At 41.8% G+C, this 24,880-nt stretch overlaps 1 protein-coding gene and 1 long non-coding RNA gene across 24 annotated transcripts in view; one reads left to right on the forward strand and one right to left on the reverse strand.

Moving 5' to 3' along the window:
- Positions 1–24,880, forward strand: part of LOC138850643 (uncharacterized) — a 122,519-nt gene that overhangs the window by 72,924 nt on the left and 24,715 nt on the right. For 2 of the 3 annotated variants that reach the window (XR_011390687.1, XR_011390685.1), the window contains one exon: positions 23,899–23,951. The exons of the other annotated variant lie outside the window; for it this stretch is intronic. This is a non-coding gene — a long non-coding RNA (uncharacterized lncRNA). The remainder of the gene's footprint in view (positions 1–23,898; positions 23,952–24,880) is intronic. 3 annotated transcript variants of the gene reach the window in all.
- Positions 1–24,880, reverse strand: part of FGGY (FGGY carbohydrate kinase domain containing) — a 532,663-nt gene that overhangs the window by 60,971 nt on the left and 446,812 nt on the right. For 5 of the 21 annotated variants that reach the window (XR_011390684.1, XR_011390683.1, XM_051857704.2 and 2 more), the window contains one exon: positions 22,831–22,928. The exons of the other annotated variants lie outside the window; for them this stretch is intronic. Coding sequence is in view for 3 of the 5 variants with exons in the window: in XM_051857704.2 (XP_051713664.2) it covers positions 22,831–22,928 (98 nt within the window). In the remaining 2 variants the exon portion in view is untranslated. The remainder of the gene's footprint in view (positions 1–22,830; positions 22,929–24,880) is intronic. 21 annotated transcript variants of the gene reach the window in all.

Below are 24,880 nucleotides of genomic sequence, written 5' to 3' on the forward strand. Positions count from 1 at the left end.
AAAATCTCATATAATGACCTCTTGTCTCAGTTCTCACCGCCTGATAAATCATCTTCAGATTTCAATAAAAACCATAAAGACATGTGATAAGGGAAAACAAAACAAACAAGCAAGCAAAACAAACAAACAAACAAAAAACAAAAAAAACTCAGCCAAATTCAAATTTCAGAATTACCAGAGAATTTAAAACAACTATGATTAATATGTTAACTGTTCTCGTGGAAAAAGTAAACAACATGTAAAAATAGATGAATAATGTAAGCAGAGAGGTGGAAACCCTGAGAAAGAATCAAAAGGAAATCCTGAAAATAATATAAAAAATACTAATATAAATGAAGAATGTCTTTGATGGACCCAATAGTATACTAGAAAGAATCAGTGAACTTGAAGATAGAAACTTCCCAGACTAAGGGGCCAGTGCTGTAGCATAGTAAGCTAAGCCTCCACCTGCAGTGCCGGCATCCCAGGTGGACACTGGTTCCTGTCCTGGCTGCTCACTTTCCAATCCAGCTCTCTGCCTATGGCCTGGGAAAACAGTAGAAGATGGCCCAAGTCCTTGAGGCTCTGCACCCATGTGGAAGACTGGAAGAAGCTCCTGGTTCCTGGCTTCAGATCAGCACAGCTCCAACCACTGTGGCCATCTGGGGAGTGAACCAGTGGATTGAAGACCTCTCTTCTCTCCCTCTCCCTCCCCCTTCCCTCTCCCTCCCCCTTCCCTCTCCCTCTCTCCTTCCCCACCCCCGTCTTCTAAATAAAATGAAAATAAATAAATAAATGTTTTTAAGATCAACACCATACCACTTGCATGAGGTAAAGGTACATTTTAGGAAAGTACCCTCAAATGTACTCAAATGTCTGAACAGCCAGTGTTGGATCAGGCCAAAGCCAAGTGCTCATAACTGAATCTGGATCCTCCACATAGGCTGCAGGGAACCCAAATACTTGGGCCACCATCTGCTGCCTCCCAGGGTGTACTTTAGCTAGACAGGAAGCAGGATAGCCAGGCATTCTGATATGGGATATGGATATGCTTAATCCATGACTTAATCACTGTTATGTCATATGAAACTAGACTTAGATTAAACATATATATTACAAATTTCAGAACAATCATAAAATTTTTTCTTTAAAAGAAGTATAATTGACATGTAAGATGGAATCATATCATGAAAACAAGAGGAGGCAGAGGGGGGAAAAGAAACAAAGAATCAGTGGAGCATTGAATGGTTATATTAGAAAAGAAAAGTAGAAAATCAGTCATCTAAGTCTCTGTTTTAAGAAACTAGAAAAGAGTCACAATTTAAATCTAAGGCAAGCAGAAAAAATAAAAATTAGAGCAGAAAATCAATGAACTTAAGCACAGAAAAATGATAGAAAGAATCAATGCAACAAAAATCTAGTTTTTCAAACATCAATAAAATAGACAAACCATTAGCCAGGCTTATGATGATACAAAGAACACAGAAGTTACTAATATCAGAAATTAAAGAGAGGTCATCACTAATGAAATCAGATAATAAAAGAATCCTGTGAATAATTCTGTGATCATAAATTTCCAACTGAGTTGAAATGGATTGCTTCCTTGAAAGACAAAAAAAAAATCGCACACAGAGAAAAAGAGATCATTTAAACAGAGCTGAATGTATGTAATAATAATGTTGTCAATAATTAATGGACTTTCAAAAACAAAGCAGCAGTCCTAGATAGTCCTAGATGATTTTATTAGTGAATGCTGCCAAATATGTGAGGAAAAAATGGTACCACATCTTCACTATCTCCTCTAGAAAAACAGACGCACAGGAAAAGCTTCCTGTGTTAGTCAAGGAGACTAGCATTATTCTAATAGCAAATCCAGACAAAGGCACTGCAAAAAAGGAAAATAAAAAAGCAGTCTTTTATGAATAGAGATTTAATAAGCCTCAAAATAATATTAATCAATCATTTATACACTGCAAGTGTATATTTAGTCTAGGTATGCGAGGCTGGTTCGACATCCAAAAATCAATGTAATTCATCATAATAACAGGCCAAATAGTAAACATCGTATCACACTAAAAGATACTTTATCCATTTTAGTATTTTTTTGTTCTACTACTATTGGTTGAACTCTGTAATTAACACACAATTAATCTTAGGTGTTTAAATTTTAACTGAAAAGTGATCCCTGTTAAATATAAGAGTGGGAATAAGAGAGGGAGGAGACGTACAATTTGGGACATGCTCAATCGGACTTGCCCCAAATGGTGGAGTTAGAAATGTGCCAGGAGATTCCAATACAATCCCATCAAGGTGACATGTACCAATGCCATCTCACTAGTCCAAGCGATCAACTTCACTTCACAATTGATCACACTGATATGTCTGAGTCAAAGGGATCACACAAACAAGACTAGTGTCTGCTAATACTAACTAATAGAATCAAAAAGAGAGAGAACGGTCCATCATGGGAAGCGGGATACACAGCAGACTCATAGAATGGCAGATGTCCTAAACAGCACTCTGACCTCAGAATCAGCCCTTAAGGCATTAGATCTAGCTGAAGAGCCCATGAGAGTATTTTAGGCATGGAAAGCCAAGACACTCTGGGAAAAAAAAAAAAAGAAGAAGAAGAAGACCTAAATGAAAGATCTCTGGGAGTGAGATCCCAGTGGAAAGAACGGGTCATCAAAGAAGGAGGTACCTTTCTCTGAAGGGAGGAGAGAACTTCCACTTTGACTCTGACCCTGTCAGAATAAGATCGAAGTCGGCGAACCCAAAAGGCTTCCATAGCCTTGACAATTTATGACTAGAGCCTAAGGAGATTACTGATGCCATAAACAAGAGTGTCAAATTGTTAAGTCAACAACAGGAGTCACTGTGTACTTACTTCTCATGTGGGATCTGTCCTTAATGTGTTGTCCAATGTGAAGTAATGCTATAACTAGTACTGAAACAGTATTTTTACACTTTGTGTTTCTGTGTGGGTGCAAACTGATGTAATCTTTACTTAATATATACTGAATTGATCTTCTGTGTATAAAGATAATTGAAAATGAATCTTGATGTGAATGGAATGGGAGAGGGAGCAGGAGATGGGAGGGGTGTAAGTGGGAGGAAAATTATGGGGGGGGGAGCCAATGTAATCCAAAAACTGTACTTTGGAAATTTAATTTACCAAATAAAAAAAGAAAAAAAGAAAAAAATCTAACACCCATTCATGAGCATACATTCTTAGAAAGCTAGGGATATATCAGAACTTCCTCAAACTGATAAGTAACATCAAAAACCAACAAATAACAACAAAGCACTCTCCAGCTAACACCACAGATAGTGATGAAAAACTGGACACTTTCCCTGAAGTATTGGGAGCCAGGTAACGATGTCCTTTCTCACCATTCCCATTCAAGATCTTACTTAAAGTCCTCATTAATGCAGTAGAATGAAAAACAGAAACAAAAGGTGTACATATTAGCCAGGACAAGCTAAAACTATCTTTTTAAATCTGCTGGCATAACTATCTATTTAGAAAAATCACAAAACATCAATAAACAAAAAAATTAGAATGAGTAGATGAGCACAATATACTATCAGGATACAAGATTCCTTACAGAAGTCATTTGCTTTCTACCAATTGCCATCAATAAAAAATGAAACTTAATAAAAATACCATTACAAAAAAAACCAAAATATTTAAATATAAATAAAAAAAATGTACAAGATATGAATGTGGAAAACTACAAAACTCTAGTGAAAGAAATAAAATCTAAAGGTCTAAATAAATGGATAGTTATTCTGTGTTCATGAATTTTGAAAACCCAATATTGTCAACATGAAAAATTCGTCCAACTTGATTAACATAACTCACAGCAAGCTATTTTGAAAATAGCAATAAAGTGATTTGAAAATTTATTTGGAAAGACAACATATCTGATTTCGTTAACCCAATACTAAAGAAGAACAAAGAAGAATGATGCTTCTCAATTTTTTGATTTACTATAAAATGCCAATAGTTAAGACAACATGGTATTGATGGAAGAATACACAAAGAGCTTAATAAAACAAAAGAAATCCCAGAAATAGACCCACAAAAATACAGCTAACTGATCTTTGACAAAGGCAATTCAAAAGTTGTAGGATAATATTTTTTAAAGATTTTTGTTATTTATTTGAAAGGCAGAGCGAGAGAGAGAGAGAGAGCGATTGAGTGAGCTTCCATCTATTGGTTTACTCCCCAAATGACTGCAATGGCCGGGGTTACTGCACAGGTGACAGCTTCATCTGTTGCACCACAATGCCAGCCCCAATTATAGGATAATATTTTTAACAAACCATGTTTAAACAACTAGATATCCACTAAGATCCCAAAAGCATAGGCAGTAAAAGCAAAAAATAGACAAATAGGATTATATAAAACCAAGACACTTCTCACTGCAAAGTTAACAACGAATAGGTAACTCCCAACAGAATGGGAGAAAATATTTGTAAACTATGTATCTGATAAAGGATTAATATACAGAACATATAAGGAGCTCAAGAAATTCAGCAACAGTGAAGCAAACAATCCAGTTAAGAAATGGGCAAAGGATATAAAGACATTTTCCAAAAGAAGAAACACAAATGGCGAGCAAACACATGAAATATAAATTCTCAGTATCACTAGACATTAGAGAAATGAAAATAAAAACCACAATGAGATGTCATCTCACTCCAGCTAGAATGGCTATTATCCAAGAGTCAAAAATTAGCAAATGCTGGCAAGGATGTGGAGAAAAGAGAACCCTAATAGATAGTTGGTGGGAATGCAGATTAGTGCAACCACTATGGAACACAGTATTGAGATTCCTCAAAAAAAACCTGACCTACCATATAATACAGCTATCCCACTTCTGAGAATATATCTAAAGGAAATTAGGTCAGCATATGAAGAAAATATCTGCACTTCCATGTTTATTGAATAGGAATGGTGAGAAAGGACCTCATTGCCTGGCTCCCAATACTTCACATTCCCATAATTTTTATTATGGTATATTGGGATAACTGTTCCATTTTATTATTACTTGTTATTGTTAATCTTACTGTACCTCATTTAAAAATTAAACTTTATCATAAGTAATTTTTATATAGGAAAAAACAGTGTATGCAGGGTTTTGTACTAATGTCAGTTTCAGGCATCCATTGGGGGTCTTGGAATTTTCTTCTTATAAGGAGCAGCAACTACTGAACATACATAAAGAGGGTGCTTCAAAAGTTCATGAAAATGGAGTTTAAAGGTGTTTTTGGTGCAAAAATTTCAAAATACTTGCTTTTTTTTATACTATACATTTTACACGAACTCTTTGAAGTACTCTTATATTTCTTCACTCTGTTAGCTGGAAGGGCTAAGAAGCAACAGCAGCCCAAGAACAATGAGCACACTTAATGGCCAAAAAGATCTTGGTTTCCAACATCATTTCCCAGAAACAAGAATCAGACTTCTGGGAGAATGGCTAATTCTACAGCTAGAATAGGAAATATATAAGAAAAGCCTGAAGCATCTTATAGCTTCAAAAATAGTAAAGTAATAATAAAATAAAACACAAAATATACAATTATGGGGTTAAGACAAAGGAGATAAGTGAAGATCTATCAATGGCCAAACCTGGAACAACTGAATAGCAAAATAAAACAGTATTGGATTTTTGGATTTTGTAACCCAAAATATAAATATTGTTGAGTTATTGAATGGATAAATTTAAAATAATGGGAATAGACAACTCTCCCAAGAAAAAGTATTCCAAACTCTTATAGATATTCTGCCTTCAAGAAGGTGAATTACAGTTTCCCATTCCTTAAGTTTGGACTGCTCATAGTAAATTTCTTCCAAGGAATACATTATAGAAAGGAAGAGAAAATAATTTTTTTAGAGATTTTAAAATTTATTTGAAAACTTAACCTGCTGCACCACAGTGCCAATCTCAAGAAAATAATTTTACAATGGAGAAATACAAATCCAACAAACACTACTTCATCCAGGAAAGCCAGGTCAACCTCATCAATTACAAGTTAATGCTGACAGGAAGCATCCTTGCTATGATGACAATGATACGTTGTCTCTCTGGTTTTCCTCCCAGAAAATGAAAACTCCAGCCTAATCATGGGAAAAGCATCAGATGAATCCCAACTGAAGGACATTCTACAAATTATCTGAGCAGAAGTCCTCAAAAACTATCAAGATTCACCAAAAATCAGAATAACTGGGACAGACATATCAGTTAAGTCCACCCAGGGTGCCTGCATCCCTTATACGAGTGCCTGGTTCAAGTTCTAGCTCCATTGCTAATTCTAGATTCCTATTAATGCATGCCCTGGGAGATAGTGGTGATGCCTCCAGTACTTGGGTTCCTGCTACTCACATGGGATACCTGGATGGAATTCTCAGCTCCTGGCTTTGGCCTGGACCAACTCTAGCTGTTGCAGGCATTTAGGGGAGCAAACCAGTGGTTGGGATATGTCTGGCAGTCTGTATTTCTCTCTCTCTCTCTCTCTCTCTCTCTCTCTCTCTGTGTGTGTGTGTGTGTGTGTGTGTGTTTGCCTTTCAAATAAATAAAAACCTTTAAAAACACAAAGAAACAATAAAGAGCTTAAGGAGATAGGATGATTAAATTCCTGTGCTGCCAACAATATTTAGGTCAATGAAGGACCACATACATGATGGTGGCCCCATGAGATTACATTGCCTAATGATATTGTAGCCATCTTTGTGTAAGAATTCTCTATTATGCTGGCACAATGATGAAACAGCCTAATGATGCACTGCTCAAAGCATGCCCATCATTTTTTAAAGATTTATTTTATTTTATTTGAAAGGCAGAGTTTTAGAGATGGGGATATATATAGAGAGGTCTTTCATCTTCTGGTTTACTCCCCAAATGGCCCCAGTGGCTAGGGCTGGGCCAGGCTGAAATAAAGAGCCAGGCGCTTCTTCCAGGTCTCTCATGTGGTTGCAGGGGCCCAAGCACTTGGGCCATTCTCCACCATTTTCCCAGGCACATTCGCAGGGAACTGGACCAGAAGTGGAGCAGCTGGGACTCAAACTGGTGCCCATATGAGATGCTGGCATTGCAAGTGGTGGCATTATCTGCTATGCCACCACACTGGCCCTGAGCATACACATAAGTAAACAATACATGACCATGAAGGTAATGGGTATCCTGGAACAGAAAAAGGACCTTAGGTAAAAACTAAGGAAATCAAAATGAAGTTTTTACTTTAGTAATAATGTATCAATGTTGGTTCATTAATATAAAAAGGTATCATACTACTGTGAGATAATAGCAAGAGAAATAGGATGTGGGGTTTATGGTAACTGTATTCTCTTCACAACTATTTTTGCAAATAAAAACTATTTTAAAAGTAGAGTTTATTAAGATAATATATATGCATGTGTACCTACAGGCATGTGTGATATGGCTGACCAGGGGAAAAAACCAAGTTGAGTAAGGGGGATGAATAATAGTAGGGGTGGAGCAGGCAGTTTGCATAGGTGGCCAGAAATAATGGCATCTCTTTGATAAAATGATACAGGGTACTTCATGAAGTTCATGGAAAATTTTATTAATGATAAATTTAGGTGCAACAGTGCTCAAAATCATGCCTTCATGAGGCAGCTTCCAAAAGCTCATGGAAAATGTGAAATATGAAAGAATCATACATGGATTTCAGAAATTTTTTCACCAAAATAAACTCATTTCAATGTTGCCTAAACTGATTGAATGAGGAAGTGAACCATGGGGACATCTGTGGGAAAAGAATTCTGAGCCAAGGGAACTGGAAGTGTGAAAGCCCTGAGGTGAGAGTATGCTCAGTACATGCAAAGAGCAAAGAGGCCAGAAAGCTGGAACAGCTTGGGCCAGGGCAGGAGAGCAAGGGATGAAATGCAAAAGGAAGTGGACGTCAGAGCAAGTGGACCCTGCAGGTTATGGTAAGGACTAAATCAGCAGAGGAATCAATAAGATGAATGGAAACTCTTCATCTTGAGTTTTATTCCAGATTCCTCAGCTTGTTTTTTTTTTTTTTTTCAAATGAAGAGCCATCCTTCATAACATACCTCACTCCCTAAGTATGCTCATATATTCTCTTGGAACAATAACAAAACTTCTTAGCCTGCAATTGTTCCAATGAGAGCCTCTATCTAGTCCACTGGAGACATTCTAAGGCACATCAACTCCTTCAGAGACAAAATTTGAGACTGTTTCTAGACAGGCAAAGTAAAATGAAGGCTTGAGGCCAATTTTCACATAATTCAATATATATTTTTTAAAAAACTTAACATATGCTTGAAATCTTTAGATAATGGAAAGAAAAGTGGATTTTCCTCTCTTCATTATTAAAGTAATTGCTCAAACTCTCATTTCATTTTGCCCATGTAGGCACAACCCACAGTCTGTAATTAGCTTCAAACCACCAAAGCAGAAACAGAATAAAACTTCAACCAACTGAAGAACTTTTTTTTTTCCTTGACATACTTGGCTTTCAGTGGTTAGAGGCATTAAGGCATAGATCCAAAAAGAAAGCTCATGACTGGGACTTGTTTAAAGAATCAAACATAATAAAATAACTTGCAAAGCATATCTTCGTTGAGTTCAATGTGAGCCCTTTGCCTATCGTCTTCTCTGTCTCCATTGACAGTCCCACACAGCTAAAGAAATCCTGACTGATGATGGAGTCCCCTGTCATCAGAGGGGAGCCCACTCGGCTCATCCCTGAAATGTTAACTTGGGTACAAGAACGTTAAGCTTGCTAGAGAGATCTGCCAGCAAGGTTGGAATCAAAACCACTTCCCCGGGACCTTTCCTTTAACCAGAAAGTCACATGAGCAAAGGCGTTCTACTGCATGAATATGAGAGCAAAATGTGGCTCTCTCAGTGGTGGGGATGTGATCTTAGAATATTTTGGTTGATTTAAGGGTAGTGGATACCACACTCAATCACTGGTCATGCTTTTGGGGCTTTAACCTCTCTAAGCCTTAGCTTCTTCATCTGTATAATGACAATTATAATGTCTGCATCTCTGCAGGGCTCTTAGCAAGACTAAATGGGATAACGTCTCTAAAATGCTGAGAATGGGGCCTAGCCTATAGCAAATGATTAACTAGTTTTGCTTCTTTTTATAAACATAATGACATAGCCCATATTTGCACCCAGCTAGGATGTGATATAGAGTAGCCTCTGAATAAATGTTTGTTGAACAAAGAACTGTCTGAGTGAAATGTCTCCCAGAAGTCTTGAGATACACTTTATATAATAATTAATACAATGCTGGTGAAAACTACCATTTATTGAGTGCTTACTGTCTGGTGCTATGATACGTGCTTATATCATTTCACTGAATCTTCTTGATTACCAAATAAAGTGGGTCTTCTTTTCACTGAACTTTACAAATGAGGAACTGAGGTTGATCAAAGTTAAACAGTTTTCCTAGGATGCCACAGCCAGCAAGTGGCAGAACTGATCCCATATCCTTCCAATTCCAGAAGCCATGCTCTTAACTGCTGTAGCATCCTGTGTAGTATTCTACAGCACATTTAAAGAAAAATCCTTAACCAATTTCATTTGGTAGAAATGATGTAACTAGCCTGAAAGATCCTGTTGTTGCCAGTTAGCATAGCCTCGTCTGGTTGGACTGGCAGCTACCAAGCCAGGAACAGGTGGTACTGTAAAGCTGCCAGGGACAAGACCCTGAAAAGGTGGCTGACCACTCCGGTTCACACTAACTCCTCCTTCACCTGCTCAAAACTCAGCTAGAGTTCCCTGTTGTCCATGGTGGGAAGTATTGGACTTGTCCATGTGGTATAGGGTCTCGAATTCATTGTATTCTTTGTCTCAGGCATAAACAACTGATAATGGACAACAGTATCAAAACAACTAGAAATAACTTGACATGTAGGACTTACATTGTGTGGGTACACTATAAAATCTCATGTATCCACAGAAGAAAAGTAGTGGTATAAAAGCCTTGAAATGTTGTTGATCTATGCATTGTGGGATATTTTTAATTCTCCATCAATATTTGATTTATCCAGTCCAAGTCTCACTTTTCTCATCTGCAGAAAAGTTCTCATCTGTAAAAAGTTCATGGAAAATACAGTTAAATGGTCAAGTTTATTTTGGTATAAATTTAGTTTTTGAAACTCATGCATAGATTATTCACAGAATGTGTTTTCCATGAATTATTTTTTAAAATAGGGTTGAGTTTATTTAAAAGAGTTACAGAAAGAGAGAGTGGGGGCGGGGGTGGCAAGACATCTTTGATTCACTGGTTCACTTCCCAAGGGCCAAGCTGAAGCCAGGAGCCTGGAACTCAACTCAAGTGTCCCATGTAGGTGGCAGAAGTCCAAGCATGCGGACCATCTTCCACTGCTTTCTCAGTAGCATTTAGCAAGGAGCTGGATCAGGAGTGGTTGGGACTCCAACTGGCACTCATTCAGGACCTAGTTTCGCAGGTGGCAGTTTAACCCACTACACCACAACCCTGCCTACCCCACCATGAACTTTTTGAAGTCCCCCCCTAGTGGCCTCACAGAATGGTTGGGAAGGTCATCAAGGAGGATGTCTGTGCAGTGTGTGGCTCAGTAACCCTGCCTGCAAGTATCACTATAATTATTACTATTATTGCTCTAAATCCCAGCCACTTCTCCCTGTCCTTCAAAGTCCAGCACAATCTGTCCTAAACTGTTCTTTTTAAAGATTTATTTATTTATTTGAAAGAGTTAGAGAGAGTGGGGGTAATACAGAGGGAGTGGAGAGAGAAAAAGAGAGAGAAAGATCTTCCATCTGCAGGTTTACTCCCCAAATTGCTGCAATGACAGAGGCTGGGCCAGGGCTGAAGCCATAAGCCAGGAGCTTCTTCCAGGTCTCCCAAGTGGGTACAGGGGTCCGACCACTTGAGCCATCTTCTGTTGCTTTTCCAGCCTATTTTTAGGGAGCTGGATTGGAAGTGCAGCAGCCAGAACTTGAACTTGCACTCAGATATGGGACACAGACATCCCAAGCAGCAGCCCAACTCTACCATTACACCTACCATAGACCCACCTATCTTCTAACAGTGGCAGAGTCAAACTTGGAGCACAGGAGTCTGCATCCAAAGCCTGTAATTCTCCACCGCATTTTTATCATCTTCATAGTAATTACTAGAACCAAGACCTTATTTCACTGACCCAAGGGAAGTCACTTGTTCTGGGGCTTGAATCAAGCACTAGCAACACACGAACTTATTAAATTGGCTGGGGTCTCAATAAGCATCCTCTGAAAGCACACAACTTTGTTTCCCTGGAATCCTGAGTCCAGTCAGTGGGGAACAGGTGTGGGATCTGCATTCCCCACCCCACTCCGGGGGCTCACACAGTCTCCACCTTCCCTGGCCTAAGCGTCAGTTTCCTATGACGCCGATGGATCAACTACCTTTGAGGAGCCCTAATTAACTGCACAAAGAGGGCAGGCTTCCCAAATCCCACATTAGTTCTGCTTTGGAATGCCAGAACTTTTCTACCATGGAAAAAGGCTTCATGCCCTGACTCTTAACAAACCCAGCAAGTTCAAATACATTTCAGGGGGGGACAAGAATTCCAAGCTGTTATGTGAGAAGGCAAAGAAAGAAAGGGCTTTTCTTGAAAGGGGGAAACAAAGGGCATCCAGAAATGTCACCGAAATGCCCTGCAAGCTCTCAAGCTTGCACCAAGCTCTTCTTTGCTGGAAGGCCCTCAGAGTTGATTTTTGCAGCTCTTTGCATGGGTCAAGGAGAAGGGTTCCTGAGACTCTGCAGCCTTATTAGCAATGATTTCTTTCCATATGTCAAATATGTGGCATAAAAAGAAAATCCATCCTAAATGGCATAGAGTTTGGATGTTTCAAAACTGTCCACTGATCTGACTTTTTCTTTCTTTTCTTCCTCCTCCTTCTCCTAGTTTTTCTCTCTCCTCTCACCCCAAATGCAGTCTCACACTCAGTGTGTTCTAGAGAAAAACTCTCTGGCTCTGAGGCTGAGAAGACACCAATCATCATGTTGGTTTGGGGCAGGTGGCTCATACAGTAATCAGCTGTCTATTTTGTGTTTAATTCCACATGTACTGGAGTAAAATCATTTAGGCTATAATCCCCCAAGCTTACCATGAATCTGCCCGTTCCCAGAGTCCAGGACATCATTGTATTCATGTGTCTTTCTTCATCAAAGAAAGAATTTGCCTTGGCCTTCAACTTGATGCTCCCATAGATGATACCAGGGGAAAAGCCCCTGAAGTAGATGCCACAAAGATTTGCCCACTGCTAGGTGTTTGAAGTCCCAGAACTGAATGGGTCCTTCCAGGCTCCAGGCTGATACCCAACCTGGGCCTCTGGCAGCAGCAAAAATACAGCCATGTGACTGCCACTGTGAGTTTGCTGCCATAGAAACAGTAAGTAGGCTTTGTGGGAGAGATGAAGGGACCTTTAATGACAGTGGCCATAGTTTACTGTCCAAGGACCCTTGGGTCCTAGATGGTTCCTTAAAAAGATTTATTTATATATTTTGAAAGGCAGAGTTACAGAGAAAGAAGGAGAGACACACAGAAAGAAAGATCTTCCATCTGCTGATTCATTCCCCAGATGGCCAAAATGGCCAGCACTGGGCCAGGCTGAAGCCAGGAGCCAGGAGCTTCATCTGGGTCTCTCATGTGGGTGCTAGGAGCCCAAAAATTCAGCCCAGCTTCCATTGCTTTTTGCAGGCAATAGCAGGGAGCCGAATCAGAAGTGGAGCAGCTGGGACACAAAATGGCTCTCATATAGGATGCCAGTATTGCACGCTGTGGCTTTACCTACTATACTACAACACCGGCCCCAATTCTGCACATTTTTTAAGAAGGAAGGGGGATATTGTTATCAGTAATTACACCAGAACACAGGACACAGGACACCAGCTAGAATTTCTGGATGTATTGGCATCCTTCCACTTCTCTTCCAAGGAGCTGTCGATGGTTGAGAGACTGGAGAAATCATTGTCATCAAGCCCTGTTCTTGATAGTAATCGAGATGGTAGGAAACTGGCAAGTGTCAGACTCTGAACTTTGATTCTATTTCTGTTCTGTCTTGCTTCTGACAAACACCCCCAGAGACTTAATGGCTCCCATTAATGGCAAGCCTGACTCTGTGCAAGGTGCAAGCCTTTCCCACACTGGCTTCCTGGGGAGGAGGCTCCATCCCCCAGTGGGCAGGGCTGTGTTCTGTGAAGACCTCACTCAGGGGTCCCCACACTTTGGGCCACTAAAATATCCAAACCTTTTGGAGATCTGCAAAAAATGGTGAGCTTTTTATTTTACCATTCAAGCACTTTAACCAAAGCAATGGCTCAACTGCTTATCATCATTTCATCACCCACACACACACACAAAAAAAAAAAAAAAAAAAAAGATTTTCACACCAAAACAAAAAGTGAGTATCAGGATCTCCCAATAAAGGGCAATCATTTAAGTAATCTACAGCAAGCTTTGTTAGCAACTCAATAAGCAGTTCTTATTATTTGATTACCCACTGGTAAGTGAGTGACACTTTATTCCTCCTGCAGGGAGAAGCTACATATAGCCATCAGTCATGCCATTCACAGAGCCCTATACCAGAAGGGCTCACATTGGAGTTTAAAGATATGCATCACTGTTTTGAAAATCTTCATAATTTTGTCTGCATTTTGCAGGTGAAGGCTGATGGGATAATGGGATGTGAGGGACCTGTCTCCCCAGGACTAGTTCCTGGCTGTGGCTCTCAGTCTTTTGGTGTCCCACCCCCACAGTCTCCTGGCTGAGCATGCACCCCAGGGTAGGTGACAGGGTTATGTGGGGTAGGGTAAGTGTATTGCTCTTGCCATCTCCCCATTTGAGGACAGGTGTGGGAGGGTCAGGCCAGGTGACAAGTCCCCAGCGTCTTAAGGTAAAGCAAGGACTGAGTCCTGCTGCTTATCACTGTCATGCAGTGTGAGGCTGGCAACATGAAGGGTGCTCGCCTGTGCAAGGCCTTGGAAGTCACTGGTCCTCATGGATCGAGGCAGCAGGCATTGAGGCATCGAGGCAGCAGAAGACTGCAGCTTTGGGCTGCACATTTTCATTTTGCACGGGGTCCTTTGAATTATGTGGCTGACCCTACCTGCGGAACTCTGCCTCCATGATATCTGAGAACCACCAGGTCCTTGCCTCTAAACAGTCCTACTGCTCTCATGTGTAAGTAGACTGCATGATGACTGCGATTCCAAGGCTTTCTGTGGGAAGGCAAATTTCTCCAGAGGCCAATCACTGGCCCCCGGGTGCCACTTCTTGGCCTGCCCTGGAAGGCTAATTGTCCCTTTTGTCACCTGTCACTCATGGACGACACTTCAAAATCAGAAAGCACCCTGCCCCTGTGTGTTTGTGTATGTGTGTGTGGGTGGGTGGATGGGTGCACTTATGCAAGTCAATCTCACTTTCTCTAGCTTGGTGAACTGGAGAGTTTGGATTTGGATTTTTCAACCAAATATAGGTTCGGGTCCCAGCTCCCTCATTTTCTGGCTGCATTGCCTTTCCAGACTTCTGATTCCTTATTTATAAGTGAAAATAATCATATCCACCTCCCTCACACAAATGCATTTTTTTGCATTTCAATAACTTTATTGAAAGGTATATCACTTAGTACCAAAGATAATGGTATTTAGTTAGGTTACCTCTGCCAACTCAAAGTTAACACTGATGTTCAAAATAACTGAAATATTACCAGCCTTTACACAAATGCATTTAAAAATTGAATGTGGTTATATAAGCACAGGGTCCAGCATGCACCAGGTGATCAGTTAATACTCATCCCTTTCCCCTTGCTCGCCTGCACCCTAAGAGATGAGCATCAGTGCTTGGGGAGCCACTATCATATGTAGGGACACTCATTCAATAGGAGCTGAGTCTGCTATCCCCCAGTCCAGAGTCCTTTTCACTGTTCAGAGGCAGCACTGCCAAAGTATGGGGAAAAAAAAACAACCCTGGGATAGGTGAGTGGTAATAGCCCTGGAGATCCAAGAGCCTGTTTCCAAGGAAAATTGAGCACTCAGGACAGGTCAGTTTTCACAGGTGGGAAGAAACACTGCGACAGGGGAAGGAGACAAACGCATGCAGAACCACTTTCCTATTTCTAATACATCCCAGTTCTGCCCCTTAGATAGGTGAGCAGACTTTTTGTGACTGCCCTGGAGAGGTCAGAATTTGGCAGGTTTTGGACCAAGAAGCAGGAGGTCCAGATTTGAGTCTCAGGTTTCTCCATATAATCTTGGGGCGGTCATTTCCCACTCTGCAACCAAGTATCTCTGTGCTGTAACTGCGTTAGACTAGATGACTTGCTGAAGTCCCTTCCAGCTCGGATACTTTAGATTTCTTTTTTAAGCTAGAGAAAGTATAGCTATAAAAATATATTCTGTAACCAGCTGGATCATGCCCATCCGGTAGAATGGGCGCCTTGGAAGCACAACTTTAGGAAGGCCTGCTCCGTAGGGGCCCAGGCAGGCTGAGCTCCTGGGTGAGGCTGCGGTTGAGCCTCCATGATGACTGATCACATGAAGAAGCCTGATTCTCCCATCACCCCCAAGGCACCGCACTCCAGTGGGCTGGGACAGATCTGAGGGAAACAGCAGCAGATTCACGCAGAGTATTTCAACATTTGTCGGCAGACAGAAGGAGCACAGTGGGCTGTTGTGGCAGGGACTCTGTGCAGTACTATTTATGGCTGTGTTTGGGTTTACCCTTAGCCTAGTACACAGGATACAGCTGAAAACCCTCTCTTGTTTTTCAGGCCAAAATGTCCAAATTTTTACATGAGGCCTGTCCACTCCAGACCTATTGCCCTCCTCTGTTCACTCATAGAAACAGTCATCCCTCCTTCCCCCTCCGCCTCCAGCTTGGCCTCTGAGTCACTCCCAGCAGAGGCAGAACATCCATTATTAACAGCGTATCATTAAGGATTTGGAGTTGGACAGACCTTGGCTCAAATCCCAGTTCTTCCACTTGCAGATATGTGACCTTGGGCCAGTCACCTAAACTCTCTGACCCAGCGTCTACCCAACAAGACTAGTTCAAGAAGCAGAATGAGACGCCAGGATGCAGAGAAGTCCTGGTGGGCATCTTTACTTGTGTTTGTCTCTTTGCCCCAATCACCTTGGCCCAATCTATCAAGACTAGGAGTCTGCCTCAGTTTCCCTCCCTCAGTCTTGATCTTCTTGATGTGCTCCAGGCTCACAAAAGTGGATTGCACTGGGCTCTGGTTGTGCTCTGTTCCTTCCACCTGAGGACATTGTGGCTGCAATCAGAAATGTTCCCATGGATGGGCAGGAGAGATGGGTAGGTAACAGCTACAGTCAATTTCATTAATCGCTGTCTATGTACCTGGTTTATTACTTTCTCTCCATGATAAGCCTCAAGGTCGGCCCTATCATCCACTCTACTTTATAGCTCAGCAAAGAGTGTTACAGAGCTTATCTATACTGACACAAGGCCAAGGGTGTGGGGCTGAATTCTAACCAAGGGTATCAAACTCTAGACTTTTTCTATCTCCCTTATTTTTTAAAAAAAATATTTATTTACTTATTTGGAAGGCAGAGTTACAGAGAGGGAGGGAAAGACAGAAAGAGAGAGGGAGGTCTTATATACCCGGCTTTACGCCCAACATGGCTGCAATCGCCAGGGATGAGCCCGGCTGAAGCCAGGAGCGAAGAGCTTCTTCGAGGTTTCCCAAGTGGGTACAAGGAACCCAAGCACTCAGGCCATCTGCTGCTGCTTTTCCTATGCCACTAGCAGGTTGCTCAATGGGAAGTAGATCAGCCGGACACAAACCGGCACCCATATGGGATGCCGGTGTCACAGGCTGTGGCTTTACCCGCTCTACCACGATACTGGTCCCTAGAACTTTCTCTTCATCACCAGCCTCTTTGCTTTTGAGAACCAGGCACTCCCCGCAGGAACTTTCACTTTTTTTTTTTTTTTATAATCACCACCAGAGTAGCCACTTCTTACTGAATTCCTATAATAATTACATATATTATTCCATTTGACTCTCCCAGCAATCCCATGAAGTGGGTATTTTCATACTCATTTTACAAATGAGAGAGTTGGGGTTGGAATAAACACATCATCCAAAGTCAACTGGCTGTGAAAGGAGGAGTTGGGATTCAGATACCACGCATGATTTATTGGTAGCTTCCTGAATACTATACTGTGTGCCAAGTACTTTATAAATAGTATTCATAGCATCAACTTTTCTGAAATAAGTTATCTTAGTATTTTCATCTTACAGATGGGGAAACGGAGACAAAGAGGAACTTGCTCTAGGCCTCTCAAGAACAGTAGCAGAGCTGGGTTTGCAGGCCAGGAAGTCTGGCTCAAAAATCAAGGCTCTCAGCCTCTAGCACTGTGTTGATTCAAGAAGTGAGGGATTCCAGGCAAAATGAGGAGGAGAGAGAACGATTTCAGAGGCAGGGGCAATTGCTTCTACGTGGGCAGGGCCTCAAGGAGGCAAGTGACTTGGAATGCTCTGGAAGAAGGAACTCTCACACCCACATGGATGGGAGCAGGCCCCCAGAGCCCTGGCTCCTCTCCTCTGAAAGGGGCTGGCCACCCTGGAGAATTTTCCAGCCTTGAGCAATGGTGTAGGTGTTTTGTTTCTTTTAGGCCCACTGAGATGTCTCATTAGGAAATTGCCTCAGACTCTTAAGCAAGCTGTGCCTCCACTATTTGGCTACAAAATCCTCAGAAGAGATTGACTTCTACAGTTTCAAGTGACTAGTTGCATTTTAATGTCCTGGGTGGGGGGAAGAGTTGAAAAAAATGGGGGGGGGGGCTTTAAATAGGAAAGGCAAAGTAAAAACACATTGTGTTCACACTGTGTGTGAAGTGCTGAAGACATCAAGTCTCCCAATAACCCTCTGAGGTTGTGATTCATCCCATTTTACAGAGAAATGAACTAAAAACGCAGAGCAGTGAAGTCCTAAAGTGAAGAAGCAGCTAGAGGGTTCTTGACATCTGCCTCTCACTTGCCCAGGGCCAATCCAGATACATTTTTAGAACATCTCCACAAATAATGATGGAATTACCAAGAACATCTGCACACACAGAGAAACCCTTCTACTAGCCTGGCATGTTCCGGTCCAAGCTTTGGGTAAAACATTTTACCTTCCCCGGTCCTCACTGTACTCTTGGACACATGAGAGTCTACAGCATTACCATCCTGAGACATATAGCTTCAAGAGCAGAAACAGTGTATAGGGAAAGTGTCCAAGAAACCTGGACAATATAAAGAAAGAGATTCACAGATGTGAATATATGAAGATCAAAAACTCCCATTCAAGACATTATAAGCAAAGGTAGATGACAACGGACATAAGAAAGTCTTCCGTATATATGACAGACAAAAGACGGATACAGAGTAGAAGAAGAATTCCTTGAATTTAGTGAGGAAAATATAAGCAAGCCTACAGGAAAAGGAAGACAGCATATTGACAAGCCCTTAGCAGAAAACAGAAATTTAAGTAGCTGATTGGATAAAAAAAGAAAATGTAATCGGAGAAAGGCAAAGGAAAAAAACAAAGAGCAATCACTGTTGGTCCATTAGGTTGGCAAAAACACTACATGGCCGGCAATATCCTGTGTTGGTAAAGGCACTGGGACAGCACTGGCAGGAGTGCAAATTGGAGACAGCCCTCTGGCAGGACACGTTGGCCACAGTTAACATTTTAAATGCATACATCCTTCCATCAGAAATTCCATGTTTCTGTGTCTTTTCTGTATCTCTCCAAGAGAAATTCGCATTCCTCCATGTGAGTCACTATCCCAGCAAATGACCCTTGCGTCCCAGCTGTAGCTGCCAAGCACTGGAGTCTACCTCGATGTCTAGCAACAGGACAGTGGTTGGACAGATTTCTTTGATAGATGAAAACTCTGGAACTACTGTTAGTATATAGTATACAGGGGCAGCTGTACATGTTTTAGTGTACTCCAAAATATCTTGCAAATGGGAAAAAACCTGAGCAATCTCTACAGCATCATTGTGTGTGTGTGTGTGTGTGTGTGTGTGTGTAATATTTTGTCTGTGATTTTATTAGGAAGGTTAAGAGGATGGACAAAATGTGTAACAGTGATTATCTCTGGAATGAGGGGAAGTTCACATCTTTCACCTACATTCTAAGTATCTTGTTTGTATCTGAACAGTGTAACTGTATTCTTGTCTTTTTCAGTCATTTAAAGAATGTCAATCTGGCACCAGAGCCAGAGTCCCTTGCCTGGTGCTCTGTGTGACCTACTGTTCACCCTGGATTGAGAGACACACTGACCGAGGGCTGGGATCAGCTTAGGAAGCTGCCTTTCCCTTGGTGTTTCTCTCTTTCTTCGCACTCACATACCTCAACACGCAAACACACAGAATTGTTCCTGTCTTGTGCACAGCCTCACTCACAATAACCACGGCATATGCTGGTTCATAGCCAGAGACCTTCTGAATTGTGAACCAGTGTGATTCTGGCCATCTTGATAAAACGTGCACAATCACACTCTAACACAACCATGACAACAATAACAAATTGTCAGGCCCCATGGGCACAAGCCTTGATCTAAACCGTGGGGTCCAGTGGGCACATACGGAATGTGAAACCCCTTAAATAATCGCTCTGCTGGCCTGCAACAATCAGATGTTCCTTTAGCCTTAGCTTTCCCAAGGCATAAACTATGTATTCAGGGGAAAGCAAAGTCAAATGACTCATGACAGAGTTTGTTTTTAGTATGAATTATTTTTTCTGGCTCCTTGCTTTTAAAGACATATCATTTTCAGATGAGCTGAAGCAAGGACTGCTGGGAGCTAGGCTCACAGACCCAGCCCTTCTGCCCCTTCTCAAAGCTGTAAGCAGATGCTGTGGCAGAGCGTTTGGTTCCCATTATCATCACTCCCTTCAAGGACTCCTCTTTTTCCTTTCAAAACTGCACAATGGCAGCCTTGCAATAGCTGGTGGTATAGTAGAAAGAACATTGCATTTGGAGTCTAAGAGGCCACAGCTTTACTTGCAACTTTTCCATTTACTACTTATGTGATGCTGGGAATATCACATGGCTTCTCCAGGCTGCAGGTTCCTTGCACATGGAATGGGAGGGATGAGTACTGTGCTGGATTATGGCAGGGATTCAAGGAGGTAATCTCAGCAAAGTGTCTGCCCCACAGACCACACTCTCGGAGCCTCTATCCCGACTGCTTGTGGGAGACCTGGGCAGCAGGTATCCCAAGAAGGCAGGCAGTGGTGAAAGGCTACAGGGAGAAACACAGCAACTGTAACTTTCTTTGTATTTATCATGTGCCAGCTGCTGTTCTAATTGCTTTCCCTGGACTATCTCCTTCATCCTTAGACGTAACCCTCCAAGGTACAGACAAATGGGATCCACATTTCACGGCTGATGACATGAGGCACAGAGAGGGTAAGAAACCTGACCAAATCCACCCAGCTGGTGGTGAGTGGAGGATCTGGGGTCTGAATGTTTATGGCATGGCTGTAAAACCAGAGTGGGGAGAGGAAAAGTGGGCAGATCCAGAGGCTCCTTGAGTGGAATCCAGGACAAAATTCCATCACAAGTAGGCAGCTTTTCAGATCACTCTAGCGAAACACACAAGGGTAAGGAGGAGGGCACCGGGAGAGTGTTCAGCCAAGCCTTGCAGGAACATAGGTGGTGGACAGTCAGAGCCCTTTCTAGGGTATGACAGAAGAGAACAATGTCTTAATTTCTTAATGTCCTCCACAGCCATACCACCCTGAACATGTCTGATCTCATCCTAATAGTGTAGTATCTTTGGTCTAGGCCCAGAGAAGCCCATGTCTCTGAGTGAGGACCCCAGGACAGGGCTGCCATCTGTGGGGGTGGGGGAGCTGCCTGCCTGGCCCCGTATGCATTTGGTTTGTCCCAAGCAGGCAGAAATAGTTGGAACACAGAACTCCAGAGCTGCTGGGGACCTCAGCCACTGCCTTGCACAGCTGCACCGTCCAGGCTGAGGACTGCTGCTTGCCCACTGCCATGCCACAAGTTGGCAGTAGAGCAGAGACCAGAACCCAGGCCCTTATTTTCCAAGTCAGGCACTGCCTCTGGCATCCAGATCACACCATCAGCTTCTTTCTCTTCCAGCACAACTTTGATTTCATGACTTATTTTTCCACTCATTTGTTTACCCCATATTTGTCAGCCAAGCAATGTGCAGAAAAAATAAAACTATGGGCCACTGGGCTTTGGGTAGGTCCAGTTCTCCCAATAAAGTCACCCTTTGAATTAAGGAATGTTTAGGCTGCACTCCCAATAAATCACTGACTATTCTAATTGGCAAGCAAACTTTTGATAATGATAATGAATCTCCATGCAAGTCTGCTTACTAGGAAATGAAGGGTAGAATCTGGAACCGTGATTTTTCAGAGTGAATTAACAAAATGCCTCTTGCTTTATGCCTCCATCTCAGAGCTACCCTTGTAATGTGTGTGTATGTGTGTGTGTGTGGGGGGGGCATTCACTCATTCATGTTTTCAACCAATACACAATTGAGTAAACCTGAGTTCATCAATCTTTTGTTCTCAAGGTTTAAAATTCTGCAGCCCGCTCTCCAGTCTCAGTTCCAAAACACAGACACAGACACACACACACACACACACACACACACACCTCTGCTTACTCTTCCAAGTCCTAGCTCAACGGTCATTTTCTTTGCAACACTTTCTGATTCCCTGGGAGCTTGGGACTTAACATACGCCAAACTTGTGGCTGTTTTTGCTTCTCCTCAAACACATTCCTTTCATTCCCACTGCAGGGCCTTTGCACCTGCTGATCTCACTGCCATTGGGCCTTCTGTCAAACACCCCTTCCTCAGGAGGGTCTCTCCTCGGTGTGCGTGGCCAGTCCTTCACATATTGTTTGTCCCATCCATCTTTGTCCCCTTACATTGCTTTCTTTCATTTATAACACTTCTCACTGACTGAAATCAACATTATTTGTTGTGACTGCATGTTTGTTGAAATATTTCCAACAGGGGGATAAGCATTGTGAGGGCAGTTATTGCTATTTAAACAGATGTAGCTTGGAACACTTGCTGAGAAAAGGAACAGGTATCAAAAAGTCAAGTAGACAGACAAGCTTCCAAGGGAGAGCTGGCTAACAGGGCTAGGAACAATGACACTGATTCATGAACAGTTCAGGGAAGAACTCATCATGTCCACTCTTTCACAGCATACAACCTATAAGAAGTTCCTGCACCACCTTGCTACAGTTGCTGTCTTGGAAAACACAAGCCTTCTGTGATCACGTGTAAAATGAGGATGACAGTTCCTGTCCCGGGGTGTTGCAGTTGTTAAATGAGTTAATGCATGGAAAGTGATTAGAAGAGTGTTTGGCTTGTATAAAGCATCATCATCATGGTCATAATCATCACTCACAGACGGGTGACACCTGTCGGGAAGAATGGTATGCCTGGCTCTTTGCTTTACTTAATTGTTCTTTTCAAACTGAAGCTTGGAAATTCTGTAATGTACCAAGTTAAACACATGCCCCCCCCCCAATTTTGAATTTAGCATAGCATGATAACCATTTTATAATAATTGCTTATCAGTGTTTATATAATCAAAAGAATTTTTAATGTGTTTAGAATGAGCATTTATGATTGTTTTCATCAAAGATTTTAAAGTTTTAAGACATGGACACATGGAGAACCATGGAAGAACTCTGAAAAACTGTAGGCTGAAAGTCTGAAATGCAACTATATCGGGACACAAATGGATGGAAACTTTAAATAAAGAGAAGAACAGCTGGAGATGGGAGAAGCAAGAAATTACCAGGAGACAGAGCTGAAGGGTCACATGCAGTCATCATTTCTCTGCTGCAGTTTCTTGGGGAAGCGCCTGTTACCACAGTCAGGACAGGAAGCAAATTGCTGCAAATGAGTTGCACAAGGTAGACAAATGCAATATTAATGATTTTTAAAATCTGCTGGAGCAGTATACGATATTCCAAGTTCAGCTAATATGCTTTTATATTTTAAAAAAAGTCTTCTTGAGGCAGGCATTGTGGCACAGTGGATTAATCCGCAGCTTGGGAGGCCCACATCCCAAATAAGAGTGCTTGGGTTGAGTCCCAGCTATTCCCATGTCTGGCCCAGTTTCTTGATAATGTACTAGCGAGGCAGTGGGTCATGGACCAAGTACTTGATTCCCTGCCACCCATGTGGGAGACTCTCAGATGTAGTTTCAGGCTCCTAGCTTTGACCTAGCCCAGGTCTGGCTGTTGCAGTCATTTGGGGAGTGAACTAAGGGATGGAAGATTTTTCTCTCTCTGCCTTTCAAATAAATAAATCAATCTTTAAAATAAACCATAGTATTCTTATTCACCTCCATTTTTTGTTTGTCTCCAGATCAGTAATCTGGTGTGGGGCTGGCATTGTGATGGAGCAGGTTAAGCCACCCCCTGTGATGCTGGCATCCCATATCGGTGCCTGTTCAACTGATCCAGCTCTCTTCTAATGTACCTGGGAAAGCAGAGGAGGATGGACCAAGTCTTTGAGCCTCTGCAGCCATGTGGGAGACCCGGATGAGGAGCCTGGCTCCTGGTTTTTCTCTGCCCTGGTTATTGTGGCTATTTGGGGAGTGAACCAATGGATGGAAGACCTCTCTCTGTTCTCACTCTCTGTAGCTCTGACTTGCAAACTTTCAAATAAATAAATGTTTAAAAAAAGAAAAAAAGGGAAATCCAGTGGATAGAAGTAGCAACCAATCCCATGCAGGCTCCTTCTGCCTTCTCTTTCCTCGAGCCCCAAGGTGTCTCAAACACTCTGTCCTCAGCAAAGGGGACTGGTTTTATAAAGAGAACATTTTAGCAGCTCATGCAATGTTCCTTATTGCCCCTAGGTGTCACTATTACAAAACAAACGGAAGCCTGAACCATCACAAGAGAAAAAAAGGTAAGAAAAAACAACAGAACATTTAGTACAGAACACTACAGCAATAACAGTTCAGAAGGCAGACACCATTTATAACAGAAGCTATAGCAATTTAGTATTTCTAAGACAATTATTAATTTCCTTTTTAATTCAAGGGCTTACCCCAAGAAGAGAAGACATCTCATTTCTCATACAGGAAAAAAAAATCTGTGTGGCTCTTTATTTCTAAAACATTTACATTTATGGACTCAGCTGAAACTCACATAATGCTAAATGTTTATGGTATAATTGTTTTATAATCAAGATTGGCTTGATAGTACAAAAGAACTAGCTTTCAGGGTAAAAATATGACAGTGAGGTTTGGTTAGGGAGGAAAAATGTAGCTGTGTGTGTTAGCTTGATATCCTACCCAATGGTATAATTTTATTTAATATATTTAAGCATGGTTTTCATTTAGATTTGGCAGCTTGATTAATGGGGATGTATTAAATAATACCTGGCTGCTAAGAGTATATTTAGGAATCAGTGCCACATAAAACATAGGGCATGCACAATTCGGTTTCATTATTATTTAAGGCTTCTCTGTTCTCTCGGCTGTGGGCACGCACATATTAAAAATTAAGTACCCACGCTCCATGTAGGCTCAGCCCTTTTAAAAGGCTTTCTCTTGTAACAGAAACATGCAATGGAAAATGAACTCAACTCTGGAAAAAGGTAATGGATTCATCCCTTTGGGGACAACTGTTCTGTTATCAAAATAAAGAAAGGGAGGGTCAGAAGGAGGGAAATAAAATTCTCAAGTGGTCAACAAAGATAGATGCCCAACATGAGAGAGCATCAGTTTCTATGACCAGGTTCCCTTCCTTGCTACAGCTGAGAGGTCAATGAGTGGAACCTTCCACCACCAGGACAAGAGGGAATTGGGGAAGACTGGGAGACTCTTAAGGTTT

This window comes from Oryctolagus cuniculus, chromosome 7 (assembly GCF_964237555.1).
Source record: "Oryctolagus cuniculus chromosome 7, mOryCun1.1, whole genome shotgun sequence".
Lineage (NCBI taxonomy): Eukaryota > Metazoa > Chordata > Mammalia > Lagomorpha > Leporidae > Oryctolagus > Oryctolagus cuniculus.